General features: G+C 40.0%; 1 protein-coding gene across 2 annotated transcripts in view; it reads left to right on the forward strand.

Moving 5' to 3' along the window:
• The window catches only part of LOC126095047 (BMP-2-inducible protein kinase), a 258,480-nt gene that overhangs the window by 149,549 nt on the left and 85,713 nt on the right, over positions 1–23,218 (forward strand). For both annotated transcript variants that reach the window (XM_049909726.1, XM_049909735.1), the window contains exon 12: positions 7,836–7,992. In XM_049909726.1, coding sequence (XP_049765683.1) covers positions 7,836–7,992 — 157 coding nt within the window. The remainder of the gene's footprint in view (positions 1–7,835; positions 7,993–23,218) is intronic.

Below are 23,218 nucleotides of genomic sequence, written 5' to 3' on the forward strand. Positions count from 1 at the left end.
AACCAGCCGCACAACTGGATAACATTACTATTTAATTGAATGGAAGGTCTATAAATGATGAGTCACAGATATATTTAATAATCATTTCTCAAATAAGGTAGAAAGTATAGAGACAAATGGTTAAAAAAAAATCATGGTAGTATACTGGAAAAAGCTACTCTCAAAAAATTTAATCATATGTGTGTATCGCAAACTTCTCCTTCTGAAATTAAAAAAAATATATATATTCCCTCCAAAATAAAAGCTTATCTGTATTTGAAGGTGTTTCCAATAGAGTACTAAAAATTTGTTTCCAAATAATAGCCCCAGTCGTACCAAAATGTGTATTGTGCCACTAACTCGAGACTTTTTCAGGGAGACTGAAATATGCCATTGTTAAACCCATCTTTAAGAAAGGTAGTAGGAGAGATGTCAATAACTACTGACCCGTTTCACTCCCTTACTTCATTTTTCAAAATTTTTGAGGAGATGATATATCTCACCTGAGCAACAATAGTATCCTCAGCAAATCACAGTTTGAATTTTAGAAGAGTTGCTCTACAGAAAATGCCATTTTACAGTTCATTCACCAAATTTTATAAGCATTAAATGACAAAATAGCACTGGTTGGTATTTCCTGTGACCTATGTAAGTAACTTGACTATGTGGATCACAATATTCGAAATAACAAAAGTTTTTTCATGGGATTGGTGGTTGTTGTTGTTGTTGTGGTCTTCAGTCCTGAGACTGGTTTGATGCAGCTCTCCATGCTACTCTATCCTGTGCAAGCTTCTTCATCTCCCAGTATCTACTGCAACCTGCAACCTACATCCTTCTGAATCTGCTTAGTGTATTCATCTCTTGGTCTCCCTCTACGATTTTTACCCTCCACACTGCCCTCCAATGCTAAATTTGTGATCCCTTGATGCCTCAAAACATGTCCTACCAACCGATCCCTTCTTCTAGTCAAGTTGTGCCACAAACTTCTCTTCTCCCCAATCCTATTCAATACCTCCTCATTAGTTACGTGATCTACCCACCTTATCTTCAGCATTCTTCTGTAGCACCACATTTCGAAAGCTTCTATTCTCTTCTTGTCCAAACTAGTTATCGTCCATGTTTCACTTCTATACATGGCTACACTCCATACAAATACTTTCAGAAACGACTTCCTGACACTTAAATCTATACTCGATGTTAACAAATTCCTCTTCTTGAGAAACGCTTTCCTTGCCATTGCCAGTCTACATTTTATATCCTCTCTACTTCGACCATCATCGGTTATTTTACTCCCTAAATAGCAAAACTCCTTTACTACTTTAAGTGTCTCATTTCCTAATCTAATTCCCTCAGCATCACCTGACTTAATTTGACTACATTCCATTATCCTCGTTTTGCTTTTGTTGATGTTCATCTTATATCCTCCTTTCAAGACACTGTCCATTCCGTTCAACTGCTCTTCCAAGTCCTTTGCTGTCTCTGACAGAATTACAATGTCATCGGCGAACCTCAAAGTTTTTACTTCTTCTCCATGAATTTTAATACCTACTCCGAATTTTTCTTTTGTTTCCTTTACTGCTTGCTCAATATACAGATTGAATAACATCGGGGAGAGGCTACAACCCTGTCTTACTCCTTTCCCAACCACTGCTTCCCTTTCATGCCCCTCGACTCTTATAACTGCCATTTGGTTTCTGTACAAACTGTAAATAGCCTTTCGCTCCCTGTATTTTACCCCTGCCACCTTCAGAATTTGAAAGAGAGTATTCCAGTTAACATTGTCAAAAGCTTTCTCTAAGTCTACAAATGCTAGAAACGTAGGTTTGCCTTTTCTTAATCTTTCTTCTAAGATAAGTCGTAAGGTCAGTATTGCCTCACTTGTTCCAACATTTCTACGGAATCCAAACTGATCTTCCCCGAGGTCGGCTTCTACCAGTTTTTCCATTCGTCTGTAAAGAATTCGCGTTAGTATTTTGCAGCTGTGACTTATTAAACTGATAGTTCGGTAATTTTCACATCTGTCGACACCTGCTTTCTTTGGGATTGGAATTATTATATTCTTCTTGAAGTGGTATTGGTGGTGGTATAGCTGACTAATAGATATATCATATGTAACTAAAAGAATGCAGGAAGTTGTGCTAAGTAATTCAACCAGTGTAGTCCACAGACATTATGCTGACTGGGAATAAATCACATATGGGGTTAACAAAAGCTTAATCTTCAATCCACTATTGTTCCTCATATATGTACACAATCTACACAATCTACTGCCTAATATAAAACAAGCAGGATTAGTTCATTTTTGCATATGACGCAAGTATTGTAATGGTATTCAGTGTTCTTAAAAACATAGTTGAATGGTTTTCTGCTAATGTTGTTGCCCTCAATTTTTTAAAAAACAAACCACAACATATTCACTTCTGCACATCACACCAGTGATAAAAATCACACATAGTAAGAAAACAATACATAGCATAGAAACTTCAAAAGTCTTAGGTGTCCATGTTGATGAGAATTTAAATTGGAAAAAACACATTTTGGAACTCCTACAATAATTTAGTGAAGCCACATTTGCACTTAGAACCATTGCAAATCTTGAGGAGAGACGTATCTGTAAGTTGATATTTTGCATATTTTCATTTATTGATGATGTATGGAATAATGTACTGGGGTTACCCATCTTTCAAAAAGAAAGTCTTTATTGCTCAAAAACATGCTATAAGAATAATATGTGGAGCTCACTCACAGTTATGTTGCAGATGTCTTTTTAAGAAGTGTGACATGTGATTACTGCTCCACATGATATTTATTACCTCATGAAGTTTGTTGTAAATAATCCACTGCAGTTCAAAAGTAACAATGATGTATGCAATTACAATACCAGAAGTCTTTATTTATTTATTTATTTATTTATGCATTTATTTTACCTGGCAAGATTAGGGCCTTCAGGCCCTCTCTTACACCTAACCAGGCATACTCAGATTCAACAAATTTCAGTTTCTACAGAACATCAAGGACATATAACATGTTATACAGTATTAATGTTACAGAAAAAATTAGAGATTATAAAAGTACTACAATGATAATTATAACAATCAAAAAGTAATTATAATAATCAAGAATAATAATAATAGTAATGACTATGTATAGGAAAGTGAACATATTTTTTTCTTTTATGAATGTCAGTCCTATTGCTAGTTGGGAATTTTCTCGTTATATTCTTGCAGCTTGTGAGTTATTCTCATCAAGCAGAGACATAAGACGATAGAATGGGGTGAAAGAGATATAGAAAAGGTAGATAAGTTAGAGGAGGAGAAATAGAATGGTAAAATTCGAAGCTATGATGGAGAGGAGAAAGAAAAAGATGAGAGGGGCACGACAATGGTGGCTATACCGTCCCTAATATGTAAGTCTTGAGTTCCCTCTTGAATGTTAAGTGGTTCTGGATAAGACGCAGATCACAGGGGAGCGCGTTCCATAGTCGTATGGCTGAGATGGAGAATGACACAGAGAAAGATTTTGTGTTATGTAAAGGTACAGCCAAGATGCTAGATGTATCCGATCTGGTATTGCGGTTGTGGAATGATGATAGGTGTTTAATGTGAGAAGATAAGTATTGGGGGCACCAGTGGCTAAGAAATCGATGAAGTAAGCACATCGTGTGGAGATCGCGTGCCTTATGTGGGCGTATCCAACCTAGCTGGGAGTATGAAGGACTGATATGATCATACAACCGTATATTGCATACGTATCTAACGCAGGCATTCATCACTAGCTCGAGGCATCTCGAATTTTCACTATTTGTGCCGTGTTGAACTACATCACAGTAGTAAAGATTAGGCAAGACTAGTGTTTGGACTAGTTTTTGTTTAACATGGGTTGGAAATATTTTTCTAAATTTTTGAATTGCATGTAGGGAGGAGAGCGATTTCCGGCAAGCTGTGACTGTTTGTTCTTCCCAGTTTAGGTGTTCATCCAAGATTATTCCAAGGTCTTTTACTGTTTTTTGGTATGGTAGTTGGGTACCATTGAGGAGTATTTGAGGGACTGTTTCGCGAAAGTACCGACTGATTAACTTTGGATGAGATATAAGTATGACCTGGGATTTCTTGGGGTTTAGTTTCAGACCTAGGTTCTGTGCCCATCGAGAAACAGAGCGAAGATCTGCGTTCATACTCGCTACTGCGTCAGCAATGTTCTTGGGGCTTGCACTTATGTACAGTTGGATGTCGTCGGCATATAGATGGTAGTTGCAGGAGTGAATCACTGAAGAAATATCATTAATGTACAGTGAGAAGAGTAATGGACCAAGGACGGAGCCTTGGGGAACTCCAGAGCGCACGTTTTTCCATGATGACTTTTCCGACCCACAAATGACTTGTTGACTTCTGTTTTTGAGGTAGCTGTCGAACCAGTGTATAGCGCTGTTTGAGAAATTCAGCTGTTTCATTTTAATTAGTAATATATCAAAGTCAACTGTATCAAAAGCCTTGCTAAAGTCAAGCAGTGTTAGGATGGTAGCTTCACGTCTGTCCATAGCATGTTTAATGTCATCAGTTACTTTGATTAATGCAGTTGCTGTACTATGGTGCTTTCGAAAGCCTGACTGATATTTGTTGTGGATGTTATGAGTTTTGAGGTAATCCGTCAGCTGTTCATGGACGATGTATTCTAGGGCTTTAGATATTGCAGGTAGTATGCTGATCGGCCTGTAATCACCTGGCGACTTAGGGTTGTCAGTCTTGGGTATAGGTTGAATTAAACTTTGCTTCCACTCAGTAGGATATGTACTACTGACAAGAGACAGGTTGAAGATGTCTGTGATAACTGGAGTAATAGTGTCTACGACGTTCTTAATCATGCCAATGCTCACTCCATCATTTCCTACTGCCTCGGAAGAGATTCTCATAATTGCCTTGTGTACTGTGCCAGTAGTTACATGTTTTAGGTAAAACTTGTCTCTCGAGAGATTGATATCTTGGGGCTGGTAATTTGTCGCTGCGTGGCAGTTTATAGCTGTTGAGAAGAAATCATTGAATTCTTCTGCAGACGCTTGATAAACAGCGTCAGATCTTCGCTTCCCTATACCGAAACTGCGCAGCTTTTTCCACAGTGCAGCAGGTTTTGTTATACCGCATACGACAGAGCGGGCATGTCTGATTTTGGCATTCCTCACGCTTTGCTTGGTTCTATTTCGGAGTTTCCTATAAGCTTCGTATGCCTCGGGAGTTGGGTTACGCTTGAAGGCCCTATGTGTAGCATCACGTTTATTCATTAACTGGCGTAATGCAGTGGTGAGCCACGGAGCGGGAGCTCTCTTTACCTTGACAGTGCGTTGAGGAGCATGTTTATCATACAGTGTAATAATTTTGCGACATAATTCCCGAATTTTTCCGTCTAAAGTCGGTTCATTGCTTATATCATGCCAAGGGATGTCTGAGCAATCCTTTTGAAGAGCGTCATGGTTAACATTTTTTAGGTTTCTGTAGGTTACCAGGTGAGATTTTTCTTTGGTAGTATGCACTGAGTAATTTAGGAATATCACGTCGTGAGCAGAGAGTCCTGGAGCGGATGTCTGATTGGCGCGAATTATTTTATCTGGTCGCTTTGTTGCTATTATATCTATGAGTGTATGGCTGTGTGGCGTGTGATGAGTTGGGTCCAGCGGTGTTAAACTCATATCATTGGAGTGGAACAGTCTCCTTAGTTTTTCTGCAGAGGGAGATTTTAACTGTAAGTCGATTTTTGTGTCGCCCATAATGATTATGTGTTCATACAGTGTCACGAGCGAGGACAGGGCAGACTGAAAGGAGGACATAGCACCGACGTTTGGAGGTTTATAGATTACTCCAATTAGCAGTTTCTGATTTGATGTGTTAATTTCGAAAAACAAGAACTCTGCTTCTCCTTCGCCCTTTGCATCCGATGTGCATAGTACAGTAGGTCTGAGATCAGAGCGAACATAGGCACCCACACCACCTCCGCGTCGTGTTTCACGATCTGCTCTTAGGAGAGAGTAACCATTGATTCGGATAGCGTCGGAAGAAATGTTTGGTTTCAACCAAGTTTCAGAGACGAGGATAACATGGAACAGCGATTGGCAGAACAGGTCACAGAACTCGTCGAAGTGAGCCGTTAGCGACTGCGCGTTCGCGTGGGCCACAAAGAGCCCGTCGCCGGAACCGGTCCGTCCCATTGTGGCCGCCTGTAGGACCGAGCGCGCTCCGTCTACCTGCTGGCCGGAAGAGGGACAAAAGCTGGATTTCGCGGGGGAAGACATATTTACAGGTGTGTCCAAGGTCGTGACTGACTCAAGCGTCTGTGAGCTAAAGGTGAAAGACAAGCTGGAGGTATCGGAGAAAGGAGCAAAAAGAAAGATGGAAAGTGGCAGTAGTGGTTACGAAAAAGATAATAGTAGTAGTAGTGGTAGTGACGAGGATGAAAATGACAGATATAGAAAGGTGGTTTTAAGGAGATTCCTGTTAATGGACAATGTTAATTCCCGTTTGACTGATAATATGAATATGCATGAGCACTTATGATAGACAAATAAAGAAGCAATATTTATGTGAAACAATTGACTGATTTTAAAGAGAGTACTTATGGTGCTTATAGAAATAACAAAGCAAAATTTACGTAAAAAATGAAAAAAAGAATAAAAATTAACTTATATTAGACAGAGTACAATATGAGACTTTGTGTCTCGCGATATTTCGCTCAGACTTTCAGTTCGGACATGTTCGTCACCGTTTTCCTCCCTCCTTCCGTCTTGACTACGATCCTGCCATCCTGGGTCCATACATTTTGAAGGCCGAACTGTGTGATCGCACTGTTCAAAACCTTTAGTCTTTCGCGCGTCAGATCTTCAAGTTGTTAAGGTTGTCTTTACCAGAAAAAGAGTGGTACAATGCTGTAACTAAAATTTTTGGTAACTTACCCAGTGATATAAAATGTCTCACAGAAAACAAAGTAAATTTTAAAACAAATTGAAAAGTTTCTGCTTGTCAATTCCTTACAGTCCCTAGTTTAATTTATGTTATTTTAATGTGTAAAAGTTGGTGGGTAGGAATAACAAGATCACATTTGTTTATTTTTAATAATAATAATAAATTTTTATTATTAAAAGAACCAACAAATGTTCAGCTTGTAATCATGTTTACAAATTAATATATGATGTGAATGTAAAGAGACTCGTTCTACATCATTATGATTTGTTGTGCTAATGGTGCATGGAACATGAAACTCACTCACTGTATATCAAGAGGTTGTGAGTGCCGTATGTGTGACCTGCAGATGGCTGAAATGGACAGTCATATCATGTGGCAACTGTTGCTGTTTAATAAACAGTCTCAGAAAAAGTAAACTTCCCCAAAAATTAAATTCCCTAACAGTAGCAAAAGGTCCTTTATGCTGGTAGGTGGATGGCTGGCAACTTGGCAATGAACAGGAATGTGTGCCTGTAGACATTACACACACACACACACACACACACACACACACACACACACACACACACACACACACACACACACACACACAATCGTCACAATGTTGTTGTTTCATTTAAGGTGCAAGAGTTGCCACTATAGACATTAACAGACTGATGAACCTCCTTACATTTGTTGAATACCTACACATTATACTGAATTATGTATTTGAAGTGTGAAATGATTAAAGGTAAACTTGCAGAAACCATAGTTGGAACTAGTAGAGTTCTCAGAACTGATAATGATTTGTTGTGGATATGGTAACACTTTTTTATTCTTAGATATGTGAATATATTTGCCTACTTTTGTAAGCAGTAATTTGTCATTGTATTACCGATAAGTGATTTTTTTAAATTCTTTTATTTGTAGGGAGAACTTGCCAATACTCTTACCCATGGTGGTAGATCACTGTCAGCAGATATTGCTGACTGGAATCCCTTTGAAGATCCTGCACCTTTCAGTCAGCTTACAGAAGATCATATATTTGGGGCAGAATTTGACAAAATCAGAAGAGGATCACAGAGTAGTATGTTTCCTACCCTTTTTTTTCTGTGCTAGTCTTGTAAGGTATAAATTATTTCTATGCAATGATTTCTCATTGTGCCAAAACTGTCATAAGTTTTATTTGGGGAAAATGTTTGTTTATTTAAGAGAACTAGGACAAATTTAGACAAACAACATATTTCAGTCAAAGTAACATGAATAAAATTTTGTTTGCTGCAGAGTACAAGCAAAAAAAGGTCAGATGGAACATTAAACAACTCATGAGGGAACAGGATACCACTAGATAGATAACATTCATTACTTCACAAACTGTATGTTATCTATAGCAGACGTGTAAGCAGATTTTCAAAAAGAAACAGAAAATTTGAAAATAAATGGTTATTGAAATGTGCAGTTGTTGACTCTTAAAGTTAAGACAAATAATAGAGCTCAGTCAGAGATAGCCAGGATTCTCTCTGTGGACTGTTGTGATATGATTGTTTTCCACAGTCCCCCTTCCGCGTTCATATGCCCATGCACAGCTACTTCCAAATAGTATTAAGTTGTAACTGTTTGCCAAAAGGAAAATAGAATCCTCCTATTAACACAAAGAGAAGTGAACCCTCTTTAGAGATCGAAAGTTTGTGTGGGACTAGGACTATAACAAAATAAATATGTCTGCTTTCTATGTATTGTCTTCCACTACCAAGGCCACCTGTGCATCGTTGATGGGCAGACTAAAGCTTAAAAATCATTAGACCTGAGAACATTTGCAAACATGAAATAGGCACTGACAGATACAGAGTCAAAGATTAAATTTAATCTTAGATCCTTTCAGAATCAAAATTGGAGTACAACAAGGAGATGGACTGTCTCCGTAACTTTTCAACTGTTTCCTGGAGAAAGTGATACAAGAATGGCACAAACAAAAACCAGTCCTCAAAATTGACCACGCACTCTCTTTAGACAGGGGAAAGTTATCTATAAATTGCATACAATTTGCACGCAGTTAAGCAATATTAACTCATGGTAGTTCATCAGCCCAAAACACATTGAACACATGAATGAAACTGCAGAAAAAGTTGGACTACACATATCTTTAGAAAAGGCAGAGTACATGATTTGCAACAAACGAGCACCAAAATTCATAGACGAAATATGACAAAATCAAACAATGACCAAAATTTAAATATCTTGGTGAAATCATTTAGGAAAATGGAATTAAAAGTGGAAACTGCATAACAACTTACCCAAAATATCTACAATAAGAAATGTACTCCAAATATTCAAAACTAAGACATTACGGTGCAGTAATTAAACCAGAATGCCTCTGTGCATCAGAAACACTGATTTTGAAGAGGAAAACAGACATTAACAACACTGAGGAGAAGGCATACAAATTCATAAGAAAATTCGAAAGTTCAAAACTTGTAGATAAACCCCCCCATGAACCATGGACCTTGCCGTTGTTGGGGAGGCTTGCATGCCTCAGCGATACAGATAGCCATACCGTAGGTGCAACCACAATGGAGGGGTATCTGTTGAGAGGCCAGACAAACGTGTGGTTCCTGAAAAGAGGCAGCAGCCTTTTCAGTAGTTGCAAGGGCAACAGTCTGGATGATTGACAGATCTGGCCTTGTAACACTAACCAAAACGGCCTTGCTGTGCTGGTACTGCGAACGGCTGAAAGCAAGGGGAAACTACAGCCGTAATTTTTCCCGAGGGCATGCAGCTTTACTGTATGGTTAAATGATGATGGCGTCCTCTTGGATAAAATATTCCGGAGGTAAAATAGTCCCCCATTCAGATCTCCGGGCGGGGAATACTCAGGAGAAAGTCGTTATCAGGAGAAAGAAACTGGCATTCTACGGATCGGAGCGTGGAATGTCAGATCCCTTAATCGGGCAGGTAGGTTAGAAAATTTAAAAAGGGAAATGGATAGGTTAAAGTTAGATATAGTGGGAATTAGTGAAGTTCGGTGGCAGGAGGAACAAGACTTTTGGTCAGGTGAATACAGGGTTATAAATACAAAATCAAATAGGGGTAATGCAGGAGTAGGTTTAATAATGAATAGGAAAATAGGAATGCGGGTAAGCTACTACAAACAGCATAGTGAACGCATTATTGTGGCCAAAATAGATACGAAGCCCTCACCTACTACAGTAGTACAAGTTTATATGCCAACTAGCTCTGCAGATGACGAAGAAATTGAAGAAATGTATGATAAAATAAAAGAAATTATTCAGATAGTGAAGGGAGACCAAAATTTAATAGTCATGGGTGACTGGAATTCGGTAGTAGGAAAAGGGAGAGAAGGAAACATAGTAGGTGAATATGGATTTGGGCTAAGAAATGAAAGAGGAAGCCGTCTGGTAGAATTTTGCACAGAGCACAACTTAATCATAGCTAACACTTGGTTCAAGAATCATAAAAGAAGGCTGTATACATGGAAGAATCCTGGGGCCACTAAAAGGTATCGGATAGATTATATAATGGTAAGACAGAGATTTAGGAACCAGGTTTTAAATTGTAAGACATTTCCAGGGGCAGATGTGGACTCTGACCACAATCTATTGGTTATGAACTGTAGATTAAAACTAAAGAAACTGCAAAAAGGTGGGAATTTAAGGAGATGGGACCTGGATAAACTGAAAGAACCAGAGGTTGTACAGAGTTTCAGGGAGAGCATAAGGGAACAATTGACAGGAATGGGGGAAAGAAATACAGTAGAAGAAGAATGGGTAGCTCTGAGGGATGAAGTAGTGAAGGCAGCAGAGGATCAAGTAGGTAAAAAGACGAGGGCTATTTGAAATACTTGGGTAACAGAAGAAATATTGAATTTAATTGATGAAAGGAGAAAATATAAAAATGCAGTAAATGAAGCAGGCAAAAAGGAATACAAACGTCTCGAAAATGAGATCGACAGGAAGTGCAAAATGGCTAAGCAGGGATGGCTAGGGGACCAATGTAAGGATGTAGAGGCTTATCTCACTAGGGGTAAGATAGATACTGTCTACAGGAAAATTAAAGAGACCTTTGGAGAAAAGAGAACCACTTGTATGAATATCAAGAGCTCAGATGGAAACCCAGTTCTAAGCAAAGAAAGGAAAGCAGAAAAGTGGAAGGAGTATATAGAGGGTCTATACAAGGGCGATGTACTTGAGGACAATATTATGGAAATGGAAGAGGATGTAGATGAAGATGAAATGGGAGATATAATACTGCATGAAGAGTTTGACAGAGTGCTGAAAGACCTGAGTCGAAACAAGGCCCCCGGAGTAGACAACATTCCATTGGAAGTATTGACGGCCTTGGGAGAGCCAGTCCTGACGAAACTCTACCACCTGGTGAGCAAGATGTATGAAACAGGCGAAATACCCTCAGACTTCAAGAAGAATATAATAATTCCAATCCCAAAGAAAGCAGGTGTCGACAGATGTGAAAATTACCGAACTATCAGTTTAATAAGTCACAGCTGCAAAATACTAACGTGAATTCTTTACAGAAGAATGGAGAAACTAGTAGAAGCCGACCTCGGGGAAGATCAGTTTGGATTCCATAGAAATGTTGGAATACGTGAGGCAATACTGACCCTACGACTCATCTTAGAAGCTAGATTAAGGAAGGGCAAACCTATGTTTCTAGCATTTGTAGACTTAGAGAAAGCTTTTGACAATGTTGACTGGAATACTCTCTTTCAAATTCTGAAGGTGGCAGGGGTAAAATACAGGGAGCGAAAGGCTATTTACAATTTGTACAGAAACCAGATGGCAGTTCTAAGAGCAGAGGGGCATGAAAGGGAAGCAGTGGTTGGGAAGGGAGTGAGACAGGATTGTAGTCTCTCCCCGATGTTATTCAATCTGTATATTGAGCAAGCAGTGAAGGAAACAAAAGAAAAATTCGGAGTAGGTATTAAAATCTATGGAGAAGAAATAAAAACTTTGAGGTTCGCCGATGACATTGTAATTCTGTCAGAGACAGCAAAGGACTTGGAAGAGCAGTTGAACGGAATGGATAGTGTCTTGAAGGAGGGATATAGGATGAGCATCAACAAAGGCAAAACAAGGATAATGGAATGTAATCAAATTAAGTCGGGTGATGCTGAGGAATTAGATTAGGAAATGAGACACTTAAAGTAGTAAATGAGTTTTGCTATTTGGGGAGCAAAATAACTGATGATGGTCGAAGTAGGGGGGATATAAAATGTAGACTTGCAATGGCAAGGAAAGCGTTTCTGAAGAAGAGGAATTTGTTAACATCGAGTATAGATTTAAGTGTCAGGAAGTCTTTTCTGAAAATATTTGTATGGAGTGTAGCCATGTATGGAAGTGAAACATGGACGGTAAATAGTTTGGACAAGAAGAGAATAGAAGCTTTTGGAATGTGGTGCTACAGAAGAATGCTGAAGATTAGATGGGTAGATCACATAACTAATGAGGAGGTATTGAATAGGATTGGGGAGAAGAGAAGTTAGTGGCACAACTTGACTAGAAGAAGGGATCGGCTGGTACGACATGTTCTGAGGCATCAAGGGATCACCAATTTAGTATTGGAGGGCAGCGTGGAGGGTAAAAATCGTAGGGGGAGACCAGGAGATGAATACACTAAGCAGATTCAGAAGGATGTAGGTTGTGGTAGGTACTGGGAGATGAAGAGGCTTGCACAGGATAGAGTAACATGGAGAGCTGCAATCAAACCAGTCTCAGGCCTGAAGACAACAACAACAACAACAGATAAACAGTATTGCCTTAGAACAATTAGGAAATCCAAAAATTTTCATCATGTCATTTGAAAATGCGGGTTAAGATTGTATGGACACATTAAAAGAATTAACCTAGACACACATGCGAAACAAATAGTCAATTTTTGTGAAGCAAAAACTGACATGATGAAATGGGGTGGCGAGATCAGAACTTGATTTGAAATTGGCAGCAGTTACTTCAGAAAATGTCCGGAACTGCAAAATATTCAGGTCCAGATATCACAAATGGCAAGCTGATTAAGAGGAAAAAACCAAAGTAGTAAAGTAGACTGGAACAACATGAACTGAAGAGAGAAAGCCAGCCCACTGGAAGAGAATGAGACAAATAGGCACACAGACGAGGGTATACTCCCAAATCTAAGTACTTATTGACAAATAATAAATAACTAGTGGTACAGATGCTCTATGACAACAGAATGAACCTATCTTTTATTGGACCCTGTCTTTTATCGGGTTGGAAGTGCCTGTGACTGGACCGTGTTGGAAGGCAGTGGATGGGTGTATGGGAACAGATCTTGCAGCTGGTCTGACCGTCGGGGAATGACCTGTGGAGAGTAGGAGTGGAATAGGAATGGACAAGGTTATTAAGTAGATTGAGTGAGCAGCAGAAAACTACTTTGGGGGCTGTGGGTAGAATATCTCTCATCTTAGTGCACAATGAGAGGTGATCAAAGCCCTTGTGGAGGATATGGTTGAACTTTTCTAGGCCATCTTGGTACTGGGTGAACAGAGTAGTGCTGGTCAATGGCTGTTTATGGCTGTACTGGCATCATAGGAGCAGATGACATGAGGGATTTGTTTATGGGTGAGCTAGATATGATATTGTCTGTCAGTAAAGCCTCTGATGACGATGTCGGTATATTTCGACAACTCCTGATTTTCACTGCAGATGTGGCATCCACAGATGGTGAGGCTGTAAGGAAGAGGCTTTTTGACATAAAACAGATGAGAGCTATCAAAGTGGACGTACTATTGTTCATTGATGTACTTGATATGGACAGACGTATTTTGAAGCCATCTAAGAGGTGGAGGTCGACACATAGGAAGGTGGCTCAGTGAGATGGAAAGGACCAGGTGAAGTGGATCTGAGAATAAGTGTGGAAGTTACGGTGGAAAAAACAAAAGTTGTCCTTGCCGTGAATCCAGATTGTGAATATGCCATCAGTGAGTCTGGAACATGCAAGAGATTTTAGGTGTTGACTTGTTAAGGAGGATATCTCCAAATGACCCATAAGTAAGTTGACATAGGATGGTGCCATGTGAATACCTATGGCAGTACCACAGATTTGTTTGTAAATTTGGCCTTCAAATATGAAATTATTATGATTGGATAGGATGATTTAAGAAAGAAGTGGTGCATTTAGTATTAGGACGACGTAAAGAAATGTGTTCCATGGCCACAAGACTATGGGCATGGGGAATGTTGGCAAACAAAGATGCTGTATCCACACTGATCAACAAGGAGCCTGGTGGTAATGGAGCAGGAACTGTGGGGTCGCGGTAAAGGAAGTGAGCAATGTGTTGAATATATGATGGGATGTTGCAGACAATAGTTTGGAGGTTTTTGTCAGCAAAGGCAGAGGCTCATTCTGTTGGAGCATTTTACCAGCCACACTGGAAGACCAATAGGGAGACAGGTGGGATTGGGTTTGTGGAATTTGGGGACTAGGTAAAAGATAGGAAAGGGGGGAGGTTGCTCGCGTGAGGAAGGAGATGGATTTGGAAGACGGGTTTTGGGATGGACCAAAGTCCTTGAGGAGCCGCTTGAGATCATGTTGAACTTCTGGGATGTGCCTGTGCTGTGTTCACGGTGTGTTTGGGTATCTGTGAGTTGCTTATGTGATTGTGTGTATTTTTTCTAGAAAAAGAGCTAGTGCTCGAAAGTTAGTATGAATGCTGTTTTCTGTTGTGTGTTTCTGTGTACCATTCATTCATCCGCTATAAGTGAGTGGTTGCCTTTTGCTTCTTTTATGTATTGCTCTCTCAAGGAATTTCCATTTTTGTTATACATTTGCCGATTTGGCTCTCGTCCTTCCCATGCCCTTATACCTTTGTTACTGTTTCTCTTTAATGATCTACAACTCGGTGTCCATTTGTCCATTATGTATTTATTTATTATAGCCTACTTTCTTGCTTACAACAATTGACCATTACACATAGAATAAAATGTGAATGAATTTTCATGATGATCTACTTGTTTGGCACGAATTAAGTTTACATTGTCTGTAATACTATTTTTTTCCTGACTATCTTTTTTCTTCTACTATCACTTCTCTAATATTTAGATGGCTACCTATCATCTTCCTGTGGCGTCACCATCCACTGTTAGTCGGGTCTTCCTTTACTGTGACAGAAAAAGAGCTGTAGGTTTTCATTATTTCAGATTATCTTGATTAATTGATAGTGATAATTGTGCCTACTGCTATTACAAAAATCATGTACTACTACTACTACAATAAAAAGTGCTATAAGCATCAGACGATATTTCTAGGAGGACCTGTACACCCGCACTCCACTGGTCCACTGGTCGACGTAAGAGTCATGTCTTGCTGCATCAGTAACCTCCATGTATTACTTCCCATGCATCCTTCATTGGACCAGATAGATGGAAGTCGGGAGGTGTGAAGTCCGGGCTGTAGGGTGGATGAGGAAGAACAGTCAAATAAAGTTTTGTGAGCTCTTACCAGGTGCGCTGACTTGCATTGTCGCGGAGGAGAAGTTTGTCCTGATCCACTGATCACTTCGAACCAGTGTGTCATTACATTCCAACATCGGAGGTGTCATAGCTGTTAGCTACCTGCGTACATGAGGGAGTCAGACAGATTTGTGCAAACCTGTTGTGATCATTACAGGCGACTTACCCAGTGACACACTGTGCCTTTGTTCACTGCCAAGTCTCTGTAGACCTGCAAGTGCATATGAATGTCTACAGTGCTCTGGTTTTCTGCGAAAAGAAACTCGACAGCAGCTCCCTGCATGGAATACACCTCCATTACAGGCACCATTTTGGAGGCTACGTACAGTGCCAACATACACGCCATGTTAGCCGAGAGCGCTAACGATGAGGGCCGGTGTGCCGGCCAGCCTGGATATGGTTTTTAGGTGGTTTTCCATATCCCCCTAGGTGAATACTGGGCTGGTCACCACGTTCCACCTCAGTTACATGGCTCGCAGACATCTGAACACTTTCGCACTATTCCATGGATTACACTCGTCGCAGACACTATTTCCTTCCCTGGGAGTACGGGGTGGCGGCAGGAGGGATATCTGGCCACCCCTTAAACTAACATTTCCACATCCGATTAACCGTGCCGACCCTGCATCTCCACGGGACAAAACGCAAAAGCAAAAGAAAGGAAAGAAAGTATAGTGCAACTTTATGGAACTGTGGGGCCGAAGTGGGAATACGTCACGATGTAACGCAAAAAAAAAAAAAAAAAAAGACGAAGGAAAAAGGTTTGCATTACTTATTGAACACTCCATGTACGTTCCGTACCAAACCAGCCAGTTCATCGTGGCCTGCAATATTTTGCTGCCACTAGACAGCATGGTGACAGATCAGAGCATAACTATGTGTCACTGAATCTTCTCAGTCTCCTTGGATACACGTTTGACCATGTGATTGTTCACATTACCTATGATCATGTACAGGCCTTACTCGCCTCTGCTCTGGCTTCTGTTGGCTACAGTTACCCCTTGCCCCCCCCTCCCCCCCTTTTTTTTAGATACAGCATCATCTTCCAGATATAGGGTATCAAATTCCTGTTTTACTGTAATTATCTAATAAACATTTTTACCTCTCAAAGCCTGCCTAGCAGTCCTTGCTATATCTTCAACTATGGTACTTTTCCATAGGACATGATGGTGTGTCCCAATTTTGCCATAGTCGTCAGCTGGTCATTGTCTTTAGCCATTTCTATTCAGATATGTAGGTTATGGCCCATGTTTAGAAAGGTAGTTGACCAATCTCCTACTGGGCTCAAAATGTGTCATATGAAGCCTTTCATCTGCATCAGGAAGAATTAAAATGTTCTCCTTTCTGTGTCGGGTGAATTACATCTCTGATGCTAGTCTGCAAATTTTGAATTCTTTATTACTATTGGATTTGTTGCTGATTCTATGGGAATCTTGCGTATTTTTTGTACTGTTTCTTTCTCAGCCAATTTAGCTGCTATTTTTCATATTTGTAGATCTAGAGGACATAATGCCCATTAATTTAGTTAGAATGTCCGTAGGTATGGTGCTCAAAGCTCTGCAGTATGGTAGTGGAATTCCTCGCTGTACTTTCTTTACTGCAGCAGTAGGTTTGACCAGTCTTACCCTGTGCATCCAAATACCAGCACCATAGCCCACAAATACAATTAATATACTTGTACAATCTCATTACATTCATTGGCAAACAAAACCATATTTGCCCCGTATTAATAATTTCATTCATCATACCATTACCTGCCCTTGCTACAATTTCTGTGTGGGCATTGAATGCCCAGCATTTGTCCAAGTGTACACCTAAATACCAGTTGATGATACACCTTCGAAATACCTCCCGATTTACTTTGAGGGATCCCTAATAATACTTCCTATAAGTAAGAAGTTTGGCAATTTTTGTGGAGCTACCTTCAGGTGCACCTGTGAGCACCATTCATGCAAGATTCCGAGCAGTTTACTAATTTATTTTCTATCCAGTCCAGACTGTTGGCATACACTAAAAGTAACAGATCATCAGTATATAACAACTCCTATTAATTCCACGCTACTTTGTGCTCTCGAGGATGTAATCTATTGAAAAGTAGTTCTAAGTTAATGTCCTGGAATCCAGTTTTTTGTGATATTCAGTGTCCTTGTTTTCATTGTCATGTGGGAGACGAACTCAAAAAGAACTTCAGTATATTTTGTCATTTGGCCTTCAGTCTGGATTGTGGGCAGAACAGTGGGGGCTCTTGTTTTCTTAGTTATAATTTTATAGGGCATACCCCAGGGAACAGCTGCAAATTTTTCAAGAACAAATCTCTCTCAGCTAGCTTGTCTGACAGAGCTTATCTCAGTTAAATACTCTCTTTTAGTTGCCTATATTACCTCAGTCTAAATTACGTCTTTGTTATATTCTTCCGCCTTACAAACTTATCTTCTAATCTCAGTAAGTTCTGTGCTCCAAGGTGTCATTTGTGCTGCATGAACGTGTTTCTTCAGTGGCACAACCTTCTCTATTGCTTTCTGTATAGTGTCCAATAATTCAGTGACTTTTTCATCAATACTCTCTCCTGGCTGCAGTTAGGATGGGGGAATATTCTCTGTGCGGAGAAGCTCCCAATCCTCTTTCCTGAAATTTCTTGCCGTCTTAATGAGAGAGTTCTATGTTGTTCCCTGAGCCTCCATAGTGAGGCAGTGAAGCAGCAGTAATCAGTTTATGAATGCTCTCTCCTGAGGTGACTTCCCAGTGTTGAACTACCTACTAGCTGATGCACTTGTAAGTTTAATGTCTGTATTGGAACTTGTTCCCACCTGTTTCAGCAGGTAGGAAAATTACAAAGATTATTATGCATACACAACTGCAGCTACAGAATCACATCTTCCATTTGATGGCCTCCATATCTGGTGTTTCACTGTGATACAGAGCAGATACAATGTTTGTGTGAATACTAATTACAACTAGCTTACTATAAAAAGGCTGACAAATATGCTTTAATTTTTCAATGTGCGTGGATATTTTATCACAGTATTTGGAAGTACATTCAGACAGTATACTAACTGGTATCCACAGGAATAACTTTGTGACTATAGTGTGCTCATCATACAAATTGAGTGATTTTCATTACTTTTAATCTCCTTTTGAGTACTATTACTGCTGCCATCAGGCATCTTCCTTCTGTTCAAATGGCTCTGAGCACTATGGGACTTAAAATCTTAGGTCATCAGTCCCCTAGAACCTAGAACTACTTAAACCTAACTAACCTAAGGACATCACACAGCACCCAGCCATCACGAGGCAGAGAAAATCCCTGACCCCGCCGGGAATCAAACCCAGGAACCCGGGTGTGGGATTCCTTCTGTTATGACTGGTGCTGTTGTAATCTTATTGGGGATTTTTCCTGGTACTGAACATGGTTCTTGCACAAAGATTACGTTGTATTTCTATTCCTCTGACTGCTTATGTAATTCGCATACCACTGTCACATTGCAATATTTCCCTACTTCCATCTCCTCTACAGCAGTTGCCTTCGAAACACACATCAGCCACCAGTGGTTGTGCAATTTGAACGCCTGCTGTTGTAACGGCTCACCACATTAAATAGTGTCATGCCAAAACTCTGTGCTCTCTCGGTGATACTGCCTTTCAGTCTAATTCCTTAATGTTTTCTCCTCCACTGACTCGTGCTGCTGAGCTTCACTGTTAACCAATCACGCATTTTTATTTACAATCTCGTTGTATGATTGCATGTGTAAATTTAGAGTAGCATGTGTTTTACTGTCTTGTGTACCAATTTGGGATAAAATGTACTTATTTTCGAGTGCGCCCTCTACATTCTGCTTCTTTGAAACATTTTCTGAACTACCTACGTAGCTCTCTATATGTTAAAACACTTTAGCTGTAAAATTTTACCTACTTATTTTTTATCTTTGTTTTATAAATTTACAGTTGCTCCTTTTGTTCCGTGACCGTCCAACCACGAATCGCTGCTCATTTTAGCTTCGCGAATTCCGAAAACTGTTCTTTGCCCTTGTAAAACTCCAATCACACATCTAAAGTCACATCTGGCACTTGGTACCCCCACCTAATGGGGTTACCATTATAGTCGATGTCTCAGGCTGTCACCCATTCTACCTCAAGAACCTTTTTCAAATTCCATCAGCCCCTCATTTTCACTAGTCGGGTCCTTTATAATCATACAATCTAAGGTCAGTCCATACTTTACAGCCTCTATCCTTTTTGCAAAGTACTTTTACTCTGTGACCCCCGCTTCCTGAATACCATCATTGCAATAGAAACTCTTGCCCTTCAACAGTTGTAAGAGCATTTGCAGCACTATCTGAAGAAGTTACTCCTGTTATGCCTGCGTGGGATGACTCCTGCTTTCTAGAGGTATCCAGTCATCTCGAACTCATCAGCCTACTGAACTATCCTTCTTGCAGTGTCAGTAGCGTCAGAGAACTTAAAGTGTAATTCTTCACTTCATAGTAGTTACGTATCCCACTTCTTTGCACAGTGATTCTTCCTCACTAGTCTCCTAAATTTCAGCCAACTCTTCATCACTGCGAAATTGTGATCAGAGTCTATATCTGCTCCTGGGTACCCCTTATGACCCAATATCTGATTTCGGTATCTCTGTCTGACCATGATGTAACCTAACTGAACTCTTCCCATATCTCCTGGCCTTTTTCAAGTCTACTTTCTCCTCTTGTGATTCTTGAACATAGTATTTGCTGTTACTAGTTTAAATTTATTGCAGAACTTAGTTAGCCTTTCTCCTGCTACCAAGCCCACATTCTCCTTACCCTTTCTTCTACTCCTTCCCCTACAATCATATTCCAGTCCTCCATAACTATTTGATTTTTGTCTCCCTTTACGTACTGAATTACCTGTTCAGTAACCTCGTATACTTTCTCTATCTCTTCATCTTCAGTTTGCAACATTGGAAAGTTTACCTGAACTATCATTGTCTGTGTGCTTGCTACCGATACTGACAGGAACCACCTTATCACTGAACTGCTCACAGTAACTCACTGTCTGTCCTATCTTCGTATTCATAACAAATCTTTCTCACATTGTACCATTTTCAGCTTCTGTTCATATAATCCTGTACTCATCTAACCATAAATCCTCATTTTTTGTCATTTCAGTTCACTGACCCACACTATATCTGTTTTGAGCCTTAGTATTTTGCTTTTCAGATTTTCTAGCTTCCCTACCACATTCAAACTTCTGACTAGTCCGTAATCTTTTGATAATAGAGAGATTATCATGACACTTTTCAATTACAGACCCCATGTCCTGTGGATACACATTTTGTCTTTAGTGCAGTGGTTTCCATTGCCTTCTGCATCCTTATGCTGTTGAACATTGCTGATTCTTCCGCCTTTAGGGGCAGGCTCCCACCCCAAGGGCAAGAGAGTGCTCTGAACTTCTGTCCTCCTCTACCCTCTTTGATAAGGCCATTGGCTGAATGAGGGATGACTTCTTATGACGGAAATTGTCAGCCACCACTGCAAATGATTTTTATTCAAAGTTAGGTGGTGATGTGGTTCAAAGCCAGGACTGAGAACATTTTGATAGCTAATCAAAGATGCTACCCCTAGACCACAGGTAGGAGAATGGACTACCTATAGCCAAGAGAATTCCTACAGCTCTGATCCAATATACATATGCCCGTCAACACCTCAGTTGCCTGATACTGCAGTCGTGTGTGAGAGTTGTGTTTGCACGCGCACGCATGTGTGTGATCGTTCAACAACAATACACAAACATGCGCGTGTTTGTGTATTGTTGACGAAGGCCAATGGCCGAAAGCTTTAATTGTGAAAGTCTTTTTGTTGAGCCTATCTGCCACTTAACATCTTTGCTATATGGTAAGTAAGATGTTAAGTGGCAACTTTCCTTCTTAAAACAGCATATTTGATAGTTCACATGAGTTTATATAATGATAGGTCTGTAAATATTAAGTGCAGGTGCCTTCATAATTGGAACTGCAACAAGATGAAACTCTGATTTCTATGTTATGAGCAAAATTTAACACGAGCTTATACATAGATTTCCATAAACAAAAGAAGAAATAATATAAAATAACAGCAACTCAAAAAGTTGTAATTTCTCATAGTTTTGCCAGTGCTGAGAAGTACTTAAGACAACTTAAGCTTAACCAAGACAAGAATTTACAGAATTCTATTTGTATGTCTGTTTTCTTTTCTATACTCTGCAAAGCACTGTGAATTGCAAGGCAGAAGGTACATCTCATTGTACTGCATGCACTTTGCAAATAAATTGAAGGGTCACTTTTTTTAAACCCCTTTATATTCCCCCAGTGTAACACAGAAGTTTGAAATTTGGCTCAAAGGTGCCTACACTTTCCTCTGTAATGGTGCCAAAGCATGGTGCCCTGCGATGTCTCACTCGGGCTCGTCGACTCTTCAAACAGCAAGTTGTCAATGCATGTCAAAAAAAGCTAGAGCTGAGAAATTCATACGAGATATAAGGTGGATTAGTGATGTCACATTGGCACCAAGTAACACCACAATTCTGTCCAACACCGCCATGGACGTGTCACAATGGGAATGTCGTCACAGTCCCCCTACCCATCTCTCCCCATCTCTTGATACCTCTGTGATGGAGATCAGAATTGTGATGCCCAGCATTGAAATAGTGCAGTTTTGGTATGAGCGACTGAGGAAAACATTCAGGACCATCACCATTCAGGATCGACATGAAAAGGCTTCTGGAGGTGGGATAAAAGGCAACAATGAATGTGAGAACAGTAAACAATGACTTAAAAACCTTCATACGCACTGTAATTAGTCTAATCCTACCATTGCAAAATCTGTACGAGTGATGCGTAGGGGCTTTTAATATATCCTAGATGCTCCTCTTGCAACTTTGTAAGCAAGCTCCTGTGTTTTAGTCAACATCAATCTTCAACCCTCCGTCAGTTCAGGTTTTTATAGTTTTACATGACGGTCCCCCATGAGTCAAACCAACCTGTCACTATCCGTACTGCCTTTCTTTTTATATGTAACACAGAAATAGCACAATTTTGGGAATGTAGGTGCTATTAATACTGTCTACTGGCTTAAAAATACAGAACATGATCACTAAAGGCCTCAAAACACTCTTGGGACACTGCTGAACTTACTTCTGGATGCATCTACTGGATTGCCTTTGTCCAGAGCTTTGAAGATATCATACGAGAAAAGCACTGTTTGATTTTTGTGTGGCCAACATTATTGGAACCCATGCTGGTTGGAATGGAGGAGGTCATTCTATTAGAGATACCTCAGTACTTACCGGTGCAAAATGTGATACAGGATTCTACAACAGGTGGATTTCATTGGTACCAGATGTTACTTTTGTGGATCACTTTTGCTATCTTTCTTCTAGGTGGGTGTGACCTATGCTTTCTTTAAATAACTGGGCATAGTTCTGATTTCAAGGGAATTGTGGCTTACACTGAAGTGGTGAAAGTTATGGGATATCTCCTAACATCGTGTCGGACCTCTTTTTGCCTGGTGTAGAGCAGCAACTTGATGTGCCATGGACTCAATTAGTCACTGGAAAGCCCCTGCTGTGGGGTCAGTGCAGAATTTTGTGCGCAAACTGACCTCTCGACTATGTCTCATAAATTTTTGATGGGATTCATGTCAAGTGATCTGGGTGGCCAAATCATTTGCACGAATTGTTCAAAATCTCATCTGACGAGGCCACTGTTTTCCAGTTATCTAGGGTCCAACTGGTTGGGTCAAGAGCCCTGGAGAAGCACTGTGTTGTGTTGTATTGTATTTATTGGTCATGTTGACTACA

This window comes from Schistocerca cancellata, chromosome 1 (assembly GCF_023864275.1).
Source record: "Schistocerca cancellata isolate TAMUIC-IGC-003103 chromosome 1, iqSchCanc2.1, whole genome shotgun sequence".
NCBI classification, from domain to species: Eukaryota; Metazoa; Arthropoda; class Insecta; order Orthoptera; family Acrididae; genus Schistocerca; species Schistocerca cancellata.